Genomic DNA, 21545 nt, shown 5'->3' on the forward strand with positions numbered 1-21545 from the left:
CATGCCATATGTACTGTTGAAAAGTTCTTGAAATTGACAAAAACATAATTGGCAATATGCCCTGGATAAATGCACTGAGAATCGCATAAAGTGCATGTTTTAATATAGTTATTTTCAGTTAATATTTTGTGCAATTCCATTATTCCATTAATCTGCATGATACTTTAGTGAAATGGAATTTATAATAGATTTTAAAATAAAAGGCAGGACATCCATTTGTAAAAACTTTTGTATCATCTGCTTAAATTTCACACATCATAAAGCTCTGTGAACAAATTAAAGTAGCCTTAAGTTATTTGGAATGTCTTTGGTTGATGGACCTTGATCATACTATTGCACTAACTATATATGGTGGATGTCCAAGCACCCAGTAGCCATTGATATGTAAAAAAAACAAATTAACCACTGGCACCTGAGATGCCTTTACAGATTAGAAGGGGGGGGGGAAAGCCTTGTTATATGATTCCTGAAAGGTTTTGCTATTTCTCTGTACACTCTTTCTAATAATGACAGAAGAGTAAATAAGAAAACAATCTACAGAGTGTCACAACATGGAGATGTTCTGAAATAGGGTATGGAGCAAGACTTCATGAAATTTGGGAACATTCCAATCAACGTTTTTACTTGTGGCATTTTAATGTTCTACTATGTTAGTCATTAATCTGTAGAACCTGTTTGACAAACATTCTATACAATGAATGATAAATGCTCCACAATATCACACAGCTACTTTCCCCCAGGGTAGCTCAACTTTTCCCACCTGCATAGTTACACAAAATCAAGAGGTATGGTACAGATAATAATAATTTGATATATTCCAGGCAAATGGCCACACTTGTTTTTAGCAGAAAAATCTTGAAAGATTTTATTGGTATGTTATGGTATAATCTTTTGAAAGAAAAAAATCCTTAGTGATATATATATAATACTCAATTTAAACAACAACTCCTTTACTACACATCTCCGATATTCTTCCATTTGTTCATTCATATAAAATTGTCCCTTAAAACCCTGGAGAAGCTTCATTCACCCTTTTCACTCCTTAAAGCAGGGGTAAAGAATGATGGCTCTTTTATGACTTGTGAATTTCAACTCCCAGAAATCCCAAGCCAGCCACGTTGAAGTCCACAAGTCATAAAGGGCCCGCTGATCCCCACCTCTGCCTTAAAGGATAACTGAAGTTCCCCAAAATATAGGCTGATCATTTGGCTACAAGGCTGGTGGGGTAACACCCACACTCCTATAGGCCTAAAAGGTCAACCTTTAAAAAAATAATCTCCCCCTCCCAACTGAAAGAATGTTGAAGAGTCCTAGGTCAGGGGTTGGCAACCTTGGCTCTTTTATGACTCGTGGACTTCAATTCTCAGAATTCTTGAGCCAGCATAGCTGGCTCATGAATTCTGGGAGTTGAAGTCCACGAGTCATAAAAGAGCCAAGGTTGCCTACCCCTGTCCAAGGTGAAAGCAATCACATTTACTAATATTTTTTTTAAAAAATCCATGCTTCACAAAAAGAAATATCTAGCTTTGTTTTATCTAATATCAAGATCTTGAGGGGTGTTTACCTGGCTATTTAAACATTGGTTTGTAGTAGTGAGTAGAGTACTATTTATTTAAGATTCACAGTATGATCTCCAATATTACAATTTGCCCCACAATTATAACTGTGTATAATCATAATACAGCTCTCATAATTTGTATCACTATCTTATCTTGGAAAGTAGGGCTATAACCATTCATAAATTCTTGGAATTTGCCATCTTCACAGTTTGATACAATTCAGAAAAAGGACAGAAGTTACATTTTGGGTAAAAAAAATGTGTTTGTAATTTTAAGTAAGAATGAACATATGAACAGAAAACAAAAAACTTAACACTGCACACCTATACCCTTAACCTTGCCAATTTCCATGGGTTTTCACTTTGGTTCTCAATTCAAAGTAGGAACTGATGAGAGGCCTCAAAATGGGATGTACATAATTATTAAAAAATAAAAAAATAAAAAATTCTGCTTGACCATTTTTTAAATAAAGTATCAACAACTATTTTCTACCATAATAGTTTTACCCTATATACTTGCAGATAGGACAAGAATTTTAGATACCAAAATACTGTATATCCCCATGGATAAACTAATCCACAATATTATATGGTAATACTTTTTAAAGTACCTGTACATCCCATATATACTTGTGGATAAGCCCAGGCCTTGAATTTTTAACCAAAATACCAGTAAAATTCAGGTCAGCTTATATTCACAGGTAGCACATTTTTTAAAAAATGAAGGGTCTTATATGTAGCTGGGTTTATATGCACTTATACATGGTATGTCTATTGTTGTGTCACTATGAATTTCTAAATTTAGGGTATTCTACATTTCCCTAGGATTCTCTGACATACAAATCATGTTTTGCCACTATTCCATAGTAAAATGGTAAGATGGCTATAATAAATAATATTGAATCAGTGAAAAAAAAATAAAAAAGGAGATGATGACGAAAAAGAGACCCTGAGCTAAAAAACACAAAACCAGCATCTGGTAATCCTTTACTACATATTTGATTCCTGGGATTTGAAGAGTCATGAAGCACTTCTACGATCAACTGACAATAAAGACACAAGGAAGGATAAGAAATCTATAGGTTTCTTCACTTCTTATCAGAGAATCCAAACAAACAGGAGGGTTTCCACTGGGTTTCTTAACACTTTTCAAACAGCCCATTTGTGAATCTTCAGCCTTTCTAGATATGAAAAATTCAAGCTCTGAGGCTAGCTAGACACTATTGGATATGGAGTATTTTTCAACATTCTTACAGTAAACAGCTCTGATATTCGGGATTTTGCCCATTCACCCAATCCCTGCCACAGTTAGAATGATCAGTCACAAGACTGAACTGGTGAGGCTGAATAAAAGTAACTTGGCTAAGAGTGAGGCTGAAGCTGGATGAATTAAAAAAAAAAACCTATTCTTTGGAATCCAATTCTTCCTCCAGGACGTGCTGCACTGAAGACAAAGTTGTGATACTCAGAATTTTTTTAATTATTATTATTTTAATTCCATTTATATCCCGCCCTTCTCCGAAGACTCAGGGCGGCTTACAAGCTTAGCAGTAGCCTTCATTCTATGTATATGCCTGCTTATTAGGGCTTTCACACACACCCCAAGCGGCATTATTACAAAGTCAGCTTAATTGCCCCCAACAATCTGGGTCCTCATTTTACCTACCTCGGAAGGATGGAAGGCTGAGTCAACCTTGAGCCTGGGGGGATGCGAACCTGCACTAATTGCAGGCAGCTGGTGTTACTTAAGGAGGCATTAGCCCACTGCTCCACCAAGAATCCACATGCATAGGAGAAATTTCTACCCAAACACTACCTATGTACACAGATAGCTAAAACACACGGAGTCTAGACAAAGCTTGTCTGCCTCTGTCAGTATTACTTCTACTGCTCTCCCTTCCAGCTTATTTTTTTTTCTGCTTCAAAATGAAGTATTGCACTGCAGCAACTTACTATTCTCATTTGCTGAACACGTGGGGGTTGTTAGCATTTTAAGAAACAGAGACGGCATTCGTTGCTAGCATTTCACTTTTCCAGAAACATATTTCTCAGTTATTTTTTTTTTAAAGAGAAAAAAAAAAATCAGAAAAGCCAGAAATCTGGCAAGCATAAAATGTGGTGATTGAGTAAAAAACCATGGCCACCAGTTGGGAATCCTAGCCACACAGAAACCCACTATTATCGTTATTGCTGATAGGATTCAAAACACTGTATGACAACTTTTTCAACCTGACAAATGTATGACAAATACAGAACTGACAACTTCTGTATTTACACTGGTCAAAGTAAGACGTTTCCTCACACTGGACCTTTTTGAGAATTTCAGTTCAGTTCTTTAAAACTGGACACATTTCATTTTTAATCCACTAATGCATGCTCATTCTAATGAGTCATTGAAAAGAAGCAAGAGACAGACAGTTCTTACTGCCTGGCTGGCTGCAGCAGATTCCTGCTGATGACAACAATTTATTTGGTGGTTGCTTAAAAGTCCTTTTAAAACATTTTATTGAATTCCAAAAATGCTATTTCCTCTGAAGTTATTTCTCTATACATGTCATAAGGCTAGTTAAATCATACTTGGATTTGAGCACTATTTTCCATAATATCTTCAGATGGCCAACATAAAAAGTACAATTGTTTCTTTCTGTCTCTGTCACATAACACTTTGTCATTTAAAATTTAGTCTTCCTCAATTACACATTTAAGGTATAGTTTATGATTGGTTTGATCCAGATTTAGGTAAGTGTAATAGTGTTAAATTTCTTCCCTCTCAGCCTCAGGTGCTACAATTTGTGTCATTCATCACAGTCCTCTTAGTACCTCTCAAGCACTTGAGAAATAGATGAGCAGCTGCAGGAAAGAGCTACAAGCTATTCCCTTGCTATATGATACACCTTAATTTTAGTCCAATCCTATAATCTTTCTTATGGCTACTTTTAAGACATAGTATTCTAAGAGAAGGGTAAAGGAAAATTCCCATTCTAAATTTCCAGGACTGTTCCTGCATAGTTCTCAACTGAAGATTTTTATGTACCGTATTTTTTGGACCATAAGACACACCGGACCATAAGACGCACCCAGTTTTTAGAGCAGGAAAACAAGAAAAAAATTCTTTCTCCTTCTCTCTCTCTCCCTCTCTCTCTCTCTTTCTCTCCCTCCCTCTCCCATTGTCCCTTCCTTCCTTCTTTCCCTCTCTGCATTAGAGCAGTACCCGCGGAGGCGGCCCTGCAGCCCGGCTTTCTCTTTCAGAAAGCAAGCTGAAACGGAGTGAGGGAGATTGCCAGAAATGCGAATCGGCCGATCTCGCGCTCCTGCAAACTCCCTCGCTCGGTTTCGGCTTCCCTTGCTACAAGAGAAAGCAGGCTGAAACGAGGCAGATTGCAGCAGCGCGAGATCAGCCAATTCGCATTCCTGGCAATCTCCCTCACTCCGTTTCAGCCTGCTTTCTCTTGTAGCAAGGGAAGCTGAAACCGAGCGAGGGAGAGTGCAGGAGCGTGAGATCGGCGTTGCTCAGCACGTGCCAATTCGTGCTCCTGGCAATCTCCCTTGCTTTCCACTTGCGGAGGTTGGGGCTGGCCATAGGGATCACCTTCGGACCATAAGACGCACCCTCGTTTCCCCCCCACTTTAGGGGAAAAAAGTGCGTCTTATGGTCCAAAAATACGGTAATTGTTTTATGCAATTTGAGGTCATGTTTGTTTTTAAAATTGTTCTTAAATTCATCCCACATTGTTTACTTGAATTAAAAAATAATAATTCACTCCTCTTTTTTCAAATTTTCTAAATTTAGCTAACTTTTATTCTGAAATAAAAGAGGGACAAAGAGAATAAACAGTTTGTTGTATGTATCTTAGGCACCTGATTTTCCTGAATATGGAATGAACTTATTAGTTAATAGCTGATTTAAAAAAAACTATTACATTTCAAACTACATCCTTATCTTGAAATTCCTATCGTTCAGCAAAAACACTGAATGTTTTCAGCTCTTGACAATGGAAGTTTTTCTATTCAGTTATGAGGAGTCTTAACTTGTTAACTTTCTCAATCCACTCCCCCCCCCCCAACATCTACACCTATATACAGCTAAAACTATTTTTGCAAAACCTTTCATTGGGCAAAACAGTGCATCATAGGCACAAATTTTCGAACAAAGTTTCTTCAAATGTCATGTTATGACATAAAATAGCAGGAAGTTGCAAGACCCAAGGCAAGCAGCCAGACATGTTGTTGCTACCAGGTAAGGAAGGTAACGAGGGGATGTGGGGAGATGTGGGTAAGCAATGGTACATGGAGATACACAAGAGGTGCTATGGGTTGGGTACGGTATATGGGGGTGTATCAGAGACGCCACACTGGCTGTGATGTGCTGGTGGGCAGTGTATGTTGGAAACTGTACATGGGAGTGCACAAAAAGTGCTGTGCAGATTGAATAGGGAACAGGGAAAGAGGCATGGGACAAGAAGGGTTTGTGAGATATGTAAGAGTTGCTATGTGGGTCAATTAGGGCACATAGAGAACGGGTGGTGCAAGAAAATTGCATGGAGGACATAGGAATGTGTGAGAGATGCCACAGCAGTCAGGAAGGGTACACAGCATGCCGCAAGGGTCAGAGAAGACACGCAGCATGATGACACAGATTGAAGGAGGATGTAGGGAGGTGGCATGGACTGGAAAGGGTGATGGAGATTTTGTCTTCCTTGTTCCTCCCTTCCTTCCCAATTCCCTTTCTAGCAGGCAGGTAAGTGGCTGTTGCTAGGTGTGAGAAGGAAGAAGGGATTGCAAGATTGACTGGGCAAATGTCACAGAATGTTGAAAACAAGGACCACAGACTGCAGCAGCAGCCAAGTAACACTGAAGCAGACACAACTTCCACAACTTTCATTTTTCTCAGGAATAATAGGTCCCATATTTTGCATACACTCTGTAAATTAGCCCACTTGGGATTCAAAAACTGTTACCCTACGATGCACCATTTCATCCAGTTGAAGGTCATGACAAGAGTTTTAGCGGTACATAGTTAGATACATCTTTGAATGTATCTCAATCTTTTCAGTGAGGCCAGTGCATTAGAAGTTCTTTCAGTGTTGAAGACACTGAGGAATCTGGTTAAGAAAATATCTCTGAAAGGATTACCCATTGGAACATAGGTTGTCTAGGTTCTAATAAAATCAAGTATTCCTTCAAACCAATAGAAATGTTTTGTATAAAAACAAAAAAATCAAAGCCTACCTGGTCCCATGGACAGATTATTCCTCCAAACCACATGAAGAGATATCCCATGGCAACAAGGCATACCCAGACAACCACAGAGAAAACACGTAGGAACTTTTTGAATAATGGTTCTATGCAGGCAAGGATAAATATGGCAAAGAAAATTGCCAGAGCGGTAGGAACAGTTATCAAGAATGCGACATGGTCCTCTGTTTCCTGAAAATAAGAAAATATGAAAACTTACAATTTATTCTAAGAAAAAGAACTCAATGTTTACCATCCTCCATTGAAATAAATACCAAATTAATAAAACTTTGCCAGACTTATCATGCATTTTAGATTATTGCATTTTCAAGGGCCAATTATGCTTGTGTAAAGCAGAGGAGGGGTGTCACGGGGCAAATTTTTTAAAAACAATATAAAGAATAATGTATTTTAAATAAAAAGAGAGCGAAGCAATATATTTTCTAGCTAATGCTTGAAGAATTAAAACCTAGCAATTTGCAACTTGAATTGAATTCTCTTATGAATGTAAGATTTTATTATGCTGCTCAGTTGCCTTTCACGATATACTGCATTTGCTAGGAGGGAAAAAAAAGTAGTTAACACAGTTTGTCTTTCTGCGTGCATAAACCAGAAACTAGATTTTATTTTATCAGGGTTACTTAATTCTGAATAAACACTCTGAGGAACGCATTGTCACTTACTTGCAGTTTAAAGCTAGGATCCAAAGCAGCATGAAACTAATTCCACGAATTCCAGGAGTTAGTTTATGCTTTCCTTCCATAAAACATGGCAAACTGTAGATGGAAATTTCCAAGCAGTTATGCCAGGATAGTGTGTTTTAGAAATTTCTACAAGCTGACTTAAACCCCTCATATGAGCTTAAGGAGTCCTTGAGAACCAGTCTTTGGGATCCTTTCTGTATAATATACATACAATATTTATTTGGAGACTGTCTTTCTAACAAAATCATTTTCTGGTGCTCAAAAAAAATATATGGTACACTTGAAGTAAAGAACGTCTCTTCCAAACATTAGCTTTCAGGGTAGGGTGAGGTTGCGATTAGATTTTTGTTGAGTGTGAAAGACTGTGAGCCTAATCTATTTGTTTGGCCAAAAATTCTCAAAATCTCCATAATTTACTTTGCATCTGTTTTCAGTTTCCATCTCCAAGTGCTGTTTCCCTTTCTGAAATCCACCCACATTAGATTTAAAAGAAACTTTTCCCAACTTCTATACAAAGCCACAACAAAACCCTGAATTATTCTGATAAATTATTTTGCAATCTAGATTTTATTTTAATCACTTTTCCATTTCTCACATAAGGCAAACCAGCCACGTATGAAAATTACACTGAAATCTGCTTGATTCCTTCTATAACCTAGTGGGAGGAGGAGAGAAGAGTGGAGTTCACACATAATCTGCAATGAAGCCAGATAAATACTTTTCCATAAAATAGAAAGGAAAGGTTAGAGAATTCACTGGATAACAACATAACTGTTGACTACATATTTGTAATACAATGTATAATTCACTGTATTTACTTTAAAATTTATTAACCTCAAAGATTGATCAAATCATGCTTCATTTTATATAGATAAGCAGCTTTTAATTCAGTCTGAGAGCATTCCATGAGTTCTGTAATTTCCAAACTGATTTATCACTCTCTCACTGTAAGTAGTACTATAACTCTCAGAATAGCAAATCTGATTTCTGGTTATTTCTTTTATAGATATTTTATTTAATATTTCTGTCAAAGAGGTTTTCCAAATAGCACATAACACTGTAACAGTCAGTTATTAAATAATATGAATCCTACTAGAACTACTAAAACAGATTGCCTCTGCAGATTTAACCATCACTGTTTGTGCCACAAGAGGATACCGTATATCAATCAGCCAAATCTTTCTAACAGTCATAGATCAGCATATAAGAGGGAATATAAACAGCATTATGAGGCATGCTACCTATTGCAGAAATTAATAATCTGACATTTCACCTGCATTTTTTGCCCCTACTGTGATGTACAATGGGGACGCGGTGGCTCAGTGGGTTAGGACGCTGAGCCTGTCGATCAGAAGGTCGGCAGTTTGGTGGGTCGAATCCCGAGTGCCGTGTAACAGAGTGAGCGCCTGTTACTCGTCCCAGCTTCTGCCAACCTAGCAGTTCGAAAGCACGTAAAAATGCAAGTAGAAAAATAGGGACCACTATGGTGGGAAGGTAACAGCATTCCGTGCGCCTTTGGCGTCTAGTCATGCCGGCCACATGACCACGGAGACATCCTTGGACAAGCGCTGGCTCTTCGGCTTTGAAATGGCAATGTGGCAATACCTTTCTATTTATATTCTTGCTAATTTATATAGAAATTTATCACTAGCCTTGAATGCTTTTACTTAGCTTATACTATGCTTCTACATGTTTGATATAGCATGTGAATCTATAATATGTCATATTTAGCTTTGGCAACATTATTAAAATGATCTTGAGTTTCACAAATATTTATTTTAAACACTATGTTCTCTGTCCCCCTCTTTTTTTTCAACTATGCAAATATATTTAAAAATAAACCTCTGGCATATGCTTCTCTCTTTCCCTATTATTTTCTTCTCTACCTCTTTAGTTGTGTTAATATGAAAAAGCATCGCATTTCTATTCATCTATAACTATTTGCACTAAGATTACAAAACCCTTTTTAGTAAGAATTCTAGAACAATCATTTCTTAAAGCCAAAAAGAACATATACTGTAGTTATTTCATTCTAAATTCTAAACTCCTCTATAAAGCCTCTAGCTTAAAATACTGCATTTAGTTCTTTTTTTTACGCTTATTTGTATAACCTGCTCTCCTAGGTAGCAGTAGCTGACGAGAGACCTCTCTAATCCAGAAAGTTTCAAGTAAATGCTAAAACGCATTGCTGCCAGGAGCAATACAGCCTCCTAAAGTTGTGGCCAAGCCCACAAATGGGGCAGTCGCCTCCACAGACCTTTTAGCTAAGCTGCAGTAATGGCTCTAGGCACAGGTCACAATCTCCCAGTCCTGGTTGCTTGGTCACATCTGCACTACCTTGTCACTGACCTCACAAAAGCAAGTTATTCAGATCAAAACTGCCACCAAGCAGCTTGTTCAGAAAGACTGGACTGCTTGGATGGCCCACATCCATTTAATTGCCCCGCACACACACACACACACACATACACACCCTAGGAAGCAAGTCACAGAAGCTTAACTGAAGAAAGTGGCAGGAAAGATGCCATGAAAATCTATACAGTGGAAAAGAAGCAGACAGGCTTGTGTTCCTCCAGCAGGACAGACATAATAGTAGCACGAAGAGCAACATTCGTTTTGAATTTACTCTTCTAGTGGCAATGCTGAAGAAAGATGGGTCGGGGTGTGTGTGTCATGTGGTCTATGTCTGTATGTTGGACAGGGAGACAAAAATAATGTTGCCCTTGTTTTGCTAAAGATAAGAGATTACATCCGCTTTGAAAAATATTTTTTAAAGAGCAACACTACAATTTTTTCTACGCTTCCAGCTTGCTTCCACTAATTCAGGAGCTACAGTCATGGCCGAAATTGTTGGCACCCCATAAATTTTTCCAGAAAATCAAGTATTTCTCACAGAAAAGTATTGCAGGAACACATGTTTTGCTATACACAGGTTTATTCCCTTTCTGTGTATTGGAACACAACAAAAAAGGAGGAAAAAAAGCAAATTGGACATAATGTCAAACAAAACTCCAAAAATGGGCTGGACAAAATTATTGGCACCCTTAACTTAATATTTGGTTGCACACCCTTTGGAAAAAATAACTGAAATCAGTCACTTCCTATAACCGTCAATAAGCTTCTTACACCTCTCACCTGGAATTTTGGACCACTCTTCCTTTGCAAACTGCTCTAGGTCTCTCTTATTGGAAGGGCGCCTTTTCCCAACAGCAATTTTAAGATCTCTCCACAGGTGTTCCATGGGATTCAGATCTGGACTCATTGCTGGCCACTTCAGAACTCTCCAGCGCTTTCTTGCCATCCATTTTTGGATGCTTTTTGACGTAGGTTTGGGGTCATTGTCCTGCTGGAAGACCCAAGAACTCGGACGCAAACCCAGCTTTCTGACACTGGGCTCTACAGTGCGACCCAAAATCCTTTGGTAATCCTCAGATTTCATGATGACTTGCACACATTCAAGGCACCCAGTGCCAGAGGCAGCAAAACAACCCCAAAACATCATTGAACCTCCACCATATTTCACTGTAGGTACTGTGTTCTTTTCTTTGTAGGCCTCATTTCGTTTTCGGTAAACAGTAGAATGTTGTGCTTTACCAAAAAGCTCTATCTTAGTCTCATCTGTCCACAAGACGTTTTCCCAGAAGGATTTTGGCTTACTCAAGTACATTTTTGCAAACTGTAATCTTGCTTTTTTATGTCTCTGTGTCAGCAGTGGGGTCCTCCTGGGTCTCCTGCCACAGCGTTTCATTTCATTTAAATGTCGATGGATAGTTCGCGCTGACACTGATGATCCCTGAGCCTGCAGGACAGCTTGCATTCCTTTGGAACTTGTTTGGGGCTGCTTATCCACCATCCGGACTATCCTGCGTTGCAACCTTTCATCAATTTTTCTCTTCCATCCATGACCAGGTAGATTAGCTACAGTGCCATGGGTTGCAAACTTCTTGATAATGTTGCACACTGTGGACAAAGGCAAATCTAGATCTCTGGAGATGGACTTGTAACCTTGAGATTGTTGATATTTGTCCACAATTTTGGTTCTCAAGTCCTCAGACAGTTCTCTTCTCCTCTTTCTGTTGTCCATGCTTAGCGTGGCACACACAGATACACAATGCAAAGACTTAAGTGAACTTCTCTCCTTTTTATCTGCTTTCAGGTGTGATTTTTATATTGCCCACACCTGTTACTTGACCCAGGTGAGTTTAAAGGAGCATGACATGCTTGAAACAATCTTGTTTATCCACAATTTTGAAAGGGTGCCAATAATTTTGTCCAGCCCATTTTTGGAGTTTTGTTTGACATTATGTCCAATTTGCTTTTTTCTCTCCCTTTTTTGTTGTGTTCCAATACACACAAAGGGAATAAACCTGTGTATAGCAAAACATGTGTTCCTGCAATACTTTTCTGTGAGAAGTACTTGATTTTCTGGAAAAATTTATGGGGTGCCAACAATTTCAGTCATGACTGTATTTCTTAGTGCCCTAATATCATTTTTCAAAGGACGAGGAGAAAGAGTGTAATAATTATGCACAGATTCCTCCCCATAAACAATGGCTTTCCCTTGCATCCATGATACAATCCAATTTCAGGTGTAAATATTTATTAATTATTTATAGTTATTTATTATTCTGCTTAAACTTCTGTTGTCTTCTAGAAGCACAGCTTTTTCCTGGTTTTTTTCCCTGTTTATATAGCTTGATTGACTCTAGTCCACAGGTCGGCAACCTGCGGCTCCGGAGCCGCATGCGGCTCTTTGAGCCGTCTCTTGCGGCTCCCAGCCGCCCGGTGCGCGCGCACCTCTTCCAACGGGCAGTGGTGCGCGCGCACCTCTCCAAATGGAGAGTGGCACCGCCCGTTTGGAGAGGTGCACGCGCACCTCCCCGAATGGGCGGAGGTGCGCGCGCACCTCCCCAAACCTTTGGAGAGGTGCGCGCGTACCTCCGCGCGAATGGGCAGCGGTGCCGCTCTTTGAGGAAGCTGCCGCGGCCCGTCTGTGAAGCTGCCGAAAGCGGCAGCTTAGTAGACGGGCCGCGGCAGCTTCCGCAAAGAGCGGCGCCCCTGCCCATTCCGAGAGGTGCGCGCGCACCTCTCCGAACGACCGGAGGTGCGCGCGTACCTCCGCGCGAATGGGCAGCGGTGCCGCTCTTTCAGGAAGCCCGCCGCGGCCCTTCTGTGAAGCTGCCGAAAGTGGCAGCTTAGCAGACGGGCCGCGGCAGCTTCCGCAAAGAGCGGCGCCCCTGCCCATTCCGAGAGGTGCGCGCGCACCTCTCCGAACGACCGGAGGTGCGCGCGTACCTCCGCGCGAATGGGCAGCGGTGCCGCTCTTTCAGGAAGCCCGCCGCGGCCCTTCTGTGAAGCTGCCGAAAGCGGCAGCTTAGCAGACGGGCCGCGGCAGCTTCCTGAAAGAGCGGCACCGCTGCCCGTTCGCGCGGAGGTACGCACGCACCTCCGGTCGTTCGGAGAGGTGCGCGCGCACCTCTCGGAATGGGCAGGGGCGCCGCTCTTTGAGGAAGCTGCCACGGCCCGTCTGCAAAGCTGCCGAAAGCGGCAGCTTTGCAGACGGGCCGTCGCCATCGGGCAACCGGGAACCGGTTCCATCTCATTTTTTAAAAAATGGCAGCCGCGTGCGTCCGCGCATGCGCAAAAAACCTTTTTGCGCATGCGCGTGCATGGACACACGCACGCGGCTCCCTCTTTTTTTAATTTGTGATGGAACCGGTTCCCAGTGGCTCTTTTTCTTTTTTAGGTTGCCGACCCCTGCTCTAGTCATTTCCAAAGTTCCTAATGTTCTATTTTTCAACCTATTTTCAATTTATATCTTACATAGCAAATAATATAAATATTGAAATTTGCATTAACAGCTTTTGCTTTTTTGTTTCAAATGGGAAATCATATTATGCAGTTATTAAATATGTTTATAAATCTACTGACCATCATGTTTATTCAAGTTTATTGAATCTGTATATAAATGGAAAGAGATCAGTCAACCTCTATTTCATAAAGTGTTTATTAAAATTTCTTGAGAAGGCTCTAATGCTGGAAAAGGTGGAAGGAAAGAGAAGAGGAGGGTGATCAGAGCAAGGTGGATGGGCTCAGCTGCAGTGGTAATGAATGCACTGTTAGAAGTACCAAAAGACCAGGTTAGGGACAGTTTGTCGTGGAGAAAGTGTTTCTATTTGGAGAATAAGAGTTGATGACAACTGGAAGGTTCATAATCAATGATTATTAAAATGAAGATTAAAATGTTATCTTGTTTATTTATAAAACATCATTTTTTTACAACAAAATTGTCTGAAAATCTGAAACTCGGGAACATAAAGTGGATTCGGAGAAACATGGTGAAAGAGGATGCCCTACATCAAATACAGGCTGTTGTATAATAGCAGTCAGACCAGTTTCCTACATCGTGTGCCAACAGCTCTCCATGTTCCAGCAGAGGAGGTGCTCTGAATGGAACATGTGACATTTGTGCACTACATACATGTTCTACTATGAAGCTACAGCTATTCAGCTCAATGTTTTGGCCAACTGTCCTAGACAGTTTCCCTGGTACAAAAGTAAATTTTAACAAAAATTTTAATCTAACGATGAAAAAGAGAAACTAAACATTTAAAAACTGGCCAAAACGGATTAAGCAAAAGCCTTGTTCAAATAATGTTTCTGTAATAAATGCAAGTAGGCTGCACCAAATAATTGTATCTTGCCACAGGAAGAGGTAGATAAGTCCTTTCTCTGATCTTGTCAGGACTGTCATCCTGCTACGCCATGCATTGCCTGCTGTTAGCCTGCCATGCTCAGTGGGGAGTGGCAAGCTGCAGGATGGGATGGGGCGGTAGCATGAGAGGAATAGAAACTATGCATCATGCCCCCCCAAGAGAGCCGCTGGCCGTCCCAAGGTCACACTGTGGAATGCAGAACCATCCAGCCCGCGAAGACAGGGACTGATACCCAAACAATTTGTTAACACTCAATTAGACACTTGTTGAAACCAGAGAGGAATGTGGGAACAAGGTAGAAAATAACCATATGCTTTGGGCATGAAAAGCTCAGGTCCAGCTTTGCTTCTTTAATAAGCACTTGGCTTTAGTAAAGTATACTTTAATTAACAATGGACCTGAGTCTTTCTTTTCTAACTGACCAAGTTGGGACGGTTGACAGATCTTGCAGTGAAATAGAAATGCCTTCAAGGATGAGGACATTGTAGGAACAGCTATAGATATGAATTCTATCTTTGTTTACCTACTTGTATTATGTATGTAGAGATCAATTATAGGGGGCCATATCCAATATTAAGGACATTGTGCCTCCATTCAGGTTTCCATCTTGCTCTGCCCAGAGGCAACAAGGCTTGAGTAAAACTAAATCTCCCTGTCAGCGCTGTAACACTGGATGTTCCTGCTCTGACAACTGATGGAAATTGCAACCATTTTACTTTGCTTTTAACATGCTTTTTCTTCTGTTTAGAAATTAGGCTTTGAAGGGGGGATGGGTTGAATGCTTGAGCTCAGCTAGCCATAATAACAATGCAGCTCCGTGGGAACTCAAGGACACAAACTGATAAATGTTTTGGAGGGCTGAGGAGCGAGCTCGTGCTCCTGGCTAATTGGAGAATGTGATTTATGACTGGTTTGTGGGAGTGGGACTTGCAATTTGTTACTTTGTATCTGGGGGAAGGGAATCTAGTTTTGGGTTCAACTATGTAGTGCCGATACTTTGTTTCCTGAATAAAATGTTCTTTAAGGAAGAATTCTTGCCTTGAAGTTCTTTAATGGGTTTCGGAACCATGACACTCCCTTCTATAAGGCATATGCTGTATGCTGTATATGCTGAAAGCATGTTTACTGCATATGAAATATTATATCATCAACAGTTTTCACTCCATGTACTGAAGAATTCCATGGAATTTTCTTACCAAATTCTTATTTTAAAAATCAGCACAAGAGCATTCTGAAACACATTTCAGCTACTATTACAGATTTTCCCTGCACATCCTCCCAGTAGGCAGTCTGGGATGCATTTTAGAAATGAAAAAGAATTTTCATTTGGAGTGATGATGAGGCTGAACAGCTCCAGATCCATAATGAAAACTGGAAGATTATCAGAGGGAGCTTTACTCCATCATCTGGAATTTGCTCTATGTGTCCCTGACCTTGAATACAAATAAATGTAAATTTAAAAAGAAATATAAATTTTAAAAATGAGAATTCACCAATACACAGTAACTGAACCCACTTTCATAGTAATCAATTCAATTACATGTCTTAAAATGAGTTATGGCCACCCACTCCATTAAAATCTGGGTGGTTGCAAAATACAAAAAGCAGTTGGCGAGTTGAGGTTGTAAAACAATTTAAACAGTTATACATAAAGAAGGCAGCCCAAGCTAAAACAACCAGAACAATAAATAGTATCAATACGACAAGACTCCACATATACATTAACAAACACATTAACTCTAGGCCTGGGAACAGAGCCATGTCTTAAGGGCTTTCTAGAATCCCAGTAATAGTGGCCATCTATATCGAGTGGGGGGGAGAGGGATTGTGTTCCAGAGGGTGGGGGGAGCACAGAAAAGACACATTTCCTGGATCCCAGAAGGTGACAATGTTTAATTGAGGGAAACTGGAATGTACACACTCTGTCTTAAAGTACTGATAGGAAAAAATTGGAGAGCGTAGCTACGACAGTAGTATCTCAAAAAAAAGCAAAGAAATTTCTGCACCTAGCATGATCATTGCCTGCAAAGGTTTTATTTCTAAAAGAAAAATTAGTGCTAAAATCTCAGCTCTTCAGGAAGAAAAGATGGCCTTGGCAAGATTTATTTCCCATAGGCATTTACAGCGAAGTAAAAATGAGCAGTCACATACTTTTAAAACTTTGTTTCTATGCACATCTCCATACTCACAAATATTTAATAGGGTTTTTAAAAAACACGTGGCAGCATTTGGAGCCCACAAATGTAGTACTCTAGTTTATAAACATTCCTTAACTTTTCTAACACAACCTACATTTTCCCCGCATTTATAATGTTATATAGTGGAATGTATCTTGTACTCTTATTTTAGCTGCTGCTACTCTTACACTCTATTAATTACATGTTCCTCCTGAGCAGCAATTGCATTTTGAAGGAGCAGTGATTCATCTGATGCACACAAAAAAAATACAATCTAGACCCTGTCTTGGTTGCAATAACAGAATAGGCTTTTTCTAAAATATCAAATAGTCCTTTAAGAATATGGGGCTGCAGCTTTCTTTGTTTTTGCTAACACAAGCACAAAGAATTATTAGAATGACTAGAAGGGATCCACTACGGAAATAATTAATGGAAGCAATGGATCATGCAATGCAGAGCAAGTGTTTTCATTCACCTGTCTGCTGTACTATAGATGTCAATATATTCTCATCTTGTTTACTATCACCTAATGTACATGATGAACAGATGTCTGGCAAAATAACATCTTGCCTTAAAGTATTAGAGCTCATGATTCTATGTAGATACACACATTCTATTTTAACTCAGTACAAAATAACTATAAACTAAATGATCAGGAATTTAAAATAAAATCCTTTAAAATAATGGAACACCATGTTTTCATTAGAAAAGATGTTATCTATTAGCAACATTACCAAAAATGGCATAATAGTGTTTGTCCATATAAAAATAGTACATTAAGTAGCCTTGTGTTTTAATCTTTCCATTTAATCTCCATCTTATTTCATTAAAATTATTCATTCTCCATTTAATTTCTCCAAAGGGTGATTTTTTAGAACAACAACAACAACAAGTTAATTATAGTGTTCTAATTTATTCAGCCAAGAAAGTGCAAACCTCTTATAAAATTCAACATAGATTTAATTTAACAAAATTCTTCTTTAGGAAAGTTTATTCATGTGTTGTGGTTTCTGCAATGTCAGTGAGGCTATTTAATGTATAAATCCATAGAGAAAACATAACTCTTAGATGATAGAAAAAACAAAAGCAAAAGGATAGGCCTCACTCAAGTCTTCACAGGGTTATTATTCTGAGAAAGCATCTAGAACATGCCTGTGAGAAATTAATTAATTAATTAAACAAATTTATACAGCTACCATCTTACAAAAGAAACTCTGGCTGAGGAACCTTGGTGGAGCAGTGGGCTAATGCCTCCGTACGTAACACCAGCTGCCTGCAATTAGTGCAGGTTCGAGTCCCACCAGGCTCAAGGTTGACTCAGCCTTCCATCCTTCCGAGGTAGGTAAAATGAGGACCCAGATTGTTGGGGGCAATTAAGCTGACTTTGTAATAATGCCGCTTGGGGTGTGTGTGAAAGCCCTAACAAGCAGGCATATACATAGAATGAAGGCTACTGCTAAGCTTGTAAGCCGCCCTGAGTCTTCGGAGAAGGGCAGGATATAAATGAAATTAAAATAAAATAAAAATAAATAAATAAATAACAAAAACACCTTCAATTGAAAACAATAAACTGCACTGAGAACCCAATAAACACATCTGTTCAGGTATTTCCAGTGGTGGGATTCAAAGACCTGAACAACTGATTCTTTTATTGGATGCAGGCCTGGTCCTCCGAGGCCTAGATCTGACTTCTGGAAGTGGCATCCATGCACTTCCAGCAGGCCATTCTAGGCCTGGGAGGCCTCCTCCAGGCCTCTGAGGCCTAGTATGGACTTCCAGAAGCAGTGTACATTCAGCCAGTTTTCCGACTCAGCAAAATTTAGCTACTGTTCTGTTGAACCAGTGCGAACCGGCTGAATCCCACCACTGGGTATTTCTCAGCGAACAAATCAATACTGAAAGGATTCTCTAGAATTATATAAAAAAATCAATAAAGTTCATTTTTTGTAGTTTAAAACCATTACTTCTTGCTATCTTTTTGTATGCCCTTCAATTATCCCAGTTACTACGCCTGAAGCTCTGTTTATAAAACCGCACATGTATTCACTATCTTCCCTGTTCTTCTGTTTATTGAGAACCACCAAAAATACAAGCAACTGCCTCACATAATAGTTAAGCAACCTCTTTAAGACTTATGGATAAGATAAGCATATGATAAATTGTAGTTTTACTGCTGCATTCATTAGGATTCCAAGTAAAAAAAATGCCATACACATGCAAGAAACATCTCAGAGATTAAATCTTACAAGGATTCACAAACATTTAATCCTTATGAGCCCTGACCACACCAACTGATTATTTTAAAAGAATGGAAGCACTGGTTCAACTTTCCCTTCTCTTTCGATCTTCAATTTGTTTAGTCCTATCCATGCAATTCCCAATATCAAAAGTAATGCAGAAAATAATTTTGAAGCACTCATTAACTAACCCCCAAATTCAAAATTAATATTGTGGGTTAATTGTGAAATATTATGACAACACTGAGAAATGTAACTTCAGCTCTCTAAATCAGGGGTGTCAAACTCAATTTCATTGAGGGCCGCATTAGCATTGCGGTTGCCCTCAGGGGGCCGGGTGGGTGTGGCCAGGGTGTGGCTAGAATGCGTATGGCCTGGGTGGGCGTGGCCAGCTCTACATCGTTCGCATCAAGAGTGCCTATGGGGGCCTGGGCAGGAGTGGGACAGATCTGAGGGTCTCTGGCAGAAGGAGGGTCTCTAGGCCAGGGCCAAGGCAGTGGGGGCCGTTCCCTCACTGTTTCCAGGATGGCTTCACGGGCCACATGAAACCACTTTGCGGGCCTGATCCGGCCCCCGGGCCTTGTGTTTGACATGTCTGTTCTAAATGTTCACAAAGGACAGAGTATCCCTTCCATGCCACATTCTCACAAAATGGTCAGTTGAGTAAGCCACTATCCATCCTTATGTACCAGTAGTGCATAAATGTTGATGGTCAGTCAGGGAGCAGACACTACAAAAGAGTCCATGAGGCTATCACTTACTACCTTTTCCGTTTTTGCCCTTGGACAAGAAAAAAATGTGATGGGTTTCTCATACATATCACCATCACTACAGGTTCAGCAGGAGGACCTAACCCACAACTATAACTGCAGGAGGAGGATTAGAGATGCTTAGAAAAGGCAGTTTTAGTGGGATTTCTCTATAATAAATGTTAGTTTGTCTGCTTCCTGCCTGCATTCTTTTTACAAATAACTCAAGGTGGTGAACATATCAAACATACATTCTTCCCCCTATTTTCCCCAGCACAACAATCCTGTGAGATGAGTTGGGCTGAGAGAGTGAATGGCCCAAAGTCACCAAGCTAACTTTCATGGCTAAGATAGGACCTTCAATTCACAGTTTCCTGCTTTCTAGCCTGGTGCCTTAACCGTTAGACCAAACTGGCATAAATTCTCTATCTTTGACATTAGAAGAACTTCTAACCTCTGATAATTCTTTAATCCTAGTTCAGGTTGATTTGGGGAACTATGCTTAGGCCCAAACAATTACAGGGTTATTTTAGCTTAGAGCTCCTATGATTATAATCAAGTGGATTATAGTATTTTCCTGACAGGCTATATGTCTTCTCCTCTTGATTTAGTTAACCATGATGTAAAAATGAGAGTATCTAATTGTAAAAGAAAGGAAAACTGTTTCCAGCCAAATATTTTTTTAAAAATATTTGTCACCAAATAAGCATGAACATCACAAAAGAAAACAACCAAAAGGTTATTTAAAAGGCAGGGGAAATTTTATTATTCTTTTTATTCATTAACGGGGATTGCAAACCTCAATAGGCTTAACCGGGAATAAGCTACAATTGGATTGTAGCAGACATACATAGGATTGCATTCATTTCTTTTAATAAGTTCAAGGGGAGAGGTTCTGAAATTCAAGGAAGTTCTATTTAATTTTATAAAATCTCTGGTATCATTGACCATGGTGTCCTCTTAAATACCCTAGTAGTGGATTGGATCTTGGAAATTCTTGTTATGCAATATAATAGTTCCAGTTCTCCCTCAATCATACCCAGCAGATGAAATCAAGCATTGGGAGTTCAGGATAGTCTGGCTACATTCCCCTAAAAGAGTTTGTTAGAACTGTATACATTTGAATATAATTTTGTCTTGTTTTATTCTATTTATTTATTTTGTTGTATTTGTGAGATGTGTTAGATGTGTTAAATATTCTATGAATAGGAAGGTGGAAATATTGATTATGAGGATGAGGAAGACAATGGTGATGGTGATGACGATGATAACAATGTTGTGCATTTGGATTCCAGTTCTGCAAGTGGTAACACGATCAGTTACAAATCATATTACCAGATAAAATTTCAGCTGAAAAATGTCACAAAGCTCATCCTGGTACTGGCTCTCATTACACCTATTTGTAACACAAAAGGTCTTCATTTAGCAACTGCCTTATTTACTGACTGTTTGCAGTCATCAACAGTGATGAAGAAATAACATCAGTTTTCATATTTATGACATTTGCAGGTATGTAAAGCAACAGAAAGTTGAAGACAGATCATAAGCACAATTGTTGTTTCACTTAACCACCACTTTGCTTAACAAGTGGGTTGCTGGTCCCAATTGTCATTGCCACAAATAGAGTTGGGACTGTATTTGTAGGTGTAACAAGGCAGCTAAAAGTCAACTCAAACATTCACTAACAATTAAAGTTTGGTAACAGGGACGCGGTGGCTCAGTGGGTTAGGACGCTGAGCTTGTCGATCAGAAGGTCAGCAGTTTGGCGGGTCGAATCCCGAGTGCCGCGTAGCAGAGTGAGCGCCTGTTACTTGTCCCAGCTTCTGCCAACCTAGCAGTTCGAAAGCACGTAAAAATGCAAGTAGAAAAATAGGGACCACTCCGGTGGGAAGGTAACAGCGTTCCGTGCGCCTTTGGCGTCTAGTCATGCCGGCCACATGTCCACGGAGACATCCTCGGACAAGCGCTGGCTCTTCGGCTTTGAAACAGAGATGAGCACCGGCCCCTAGAGTCGGAAACGACTAGCATGCATGTGCGGGGGAACCTTTACCTTTACCTTTTTAACAGAGATGTGTCTTTACAGATTTTCTAAATACAATCAATAAGAGCATGAGTGTCCAGCACAACTTCAAACTGATAAAATAAAATCTGTACCATGACGTCACAACA

General features: G+C 39.8%; 1 protein-coding gene across 1 annotated transcript in view; it reads right to left on the reverse strand.

Moving 5' to 3' along the window:
* The window catches only part of ADCY2 (adenylate cyclase 2), a gene marked incomplete at its 5' end in the record, with an annotated part of 171371 nt that overhangs the window by 142808 nt on the left and 7018 nt on the right, over positions 1–21545 (reverse strand). The window contains one exon of the mRNA XM_083360624.1: positions 6788–6985. Coding sequence (XP_083216750.1) covers positions 6788–6985 — 198 coding nt within the window. The remainder of the gene's footprint in view (positions 1–6787; positions 6986–21545) is intronic.

This window comes from Vipera ursinii (assembly GCF_947247035.1).
Source record: "Vipera ursinii genome assembly, chromosome: 3".
NCBI classification, from domain to species: Eukaryota; Metazoa; Chordata; class Lepidosauria; order Squamata; family Viperidae; genus Vipera; species Vipera ursinii.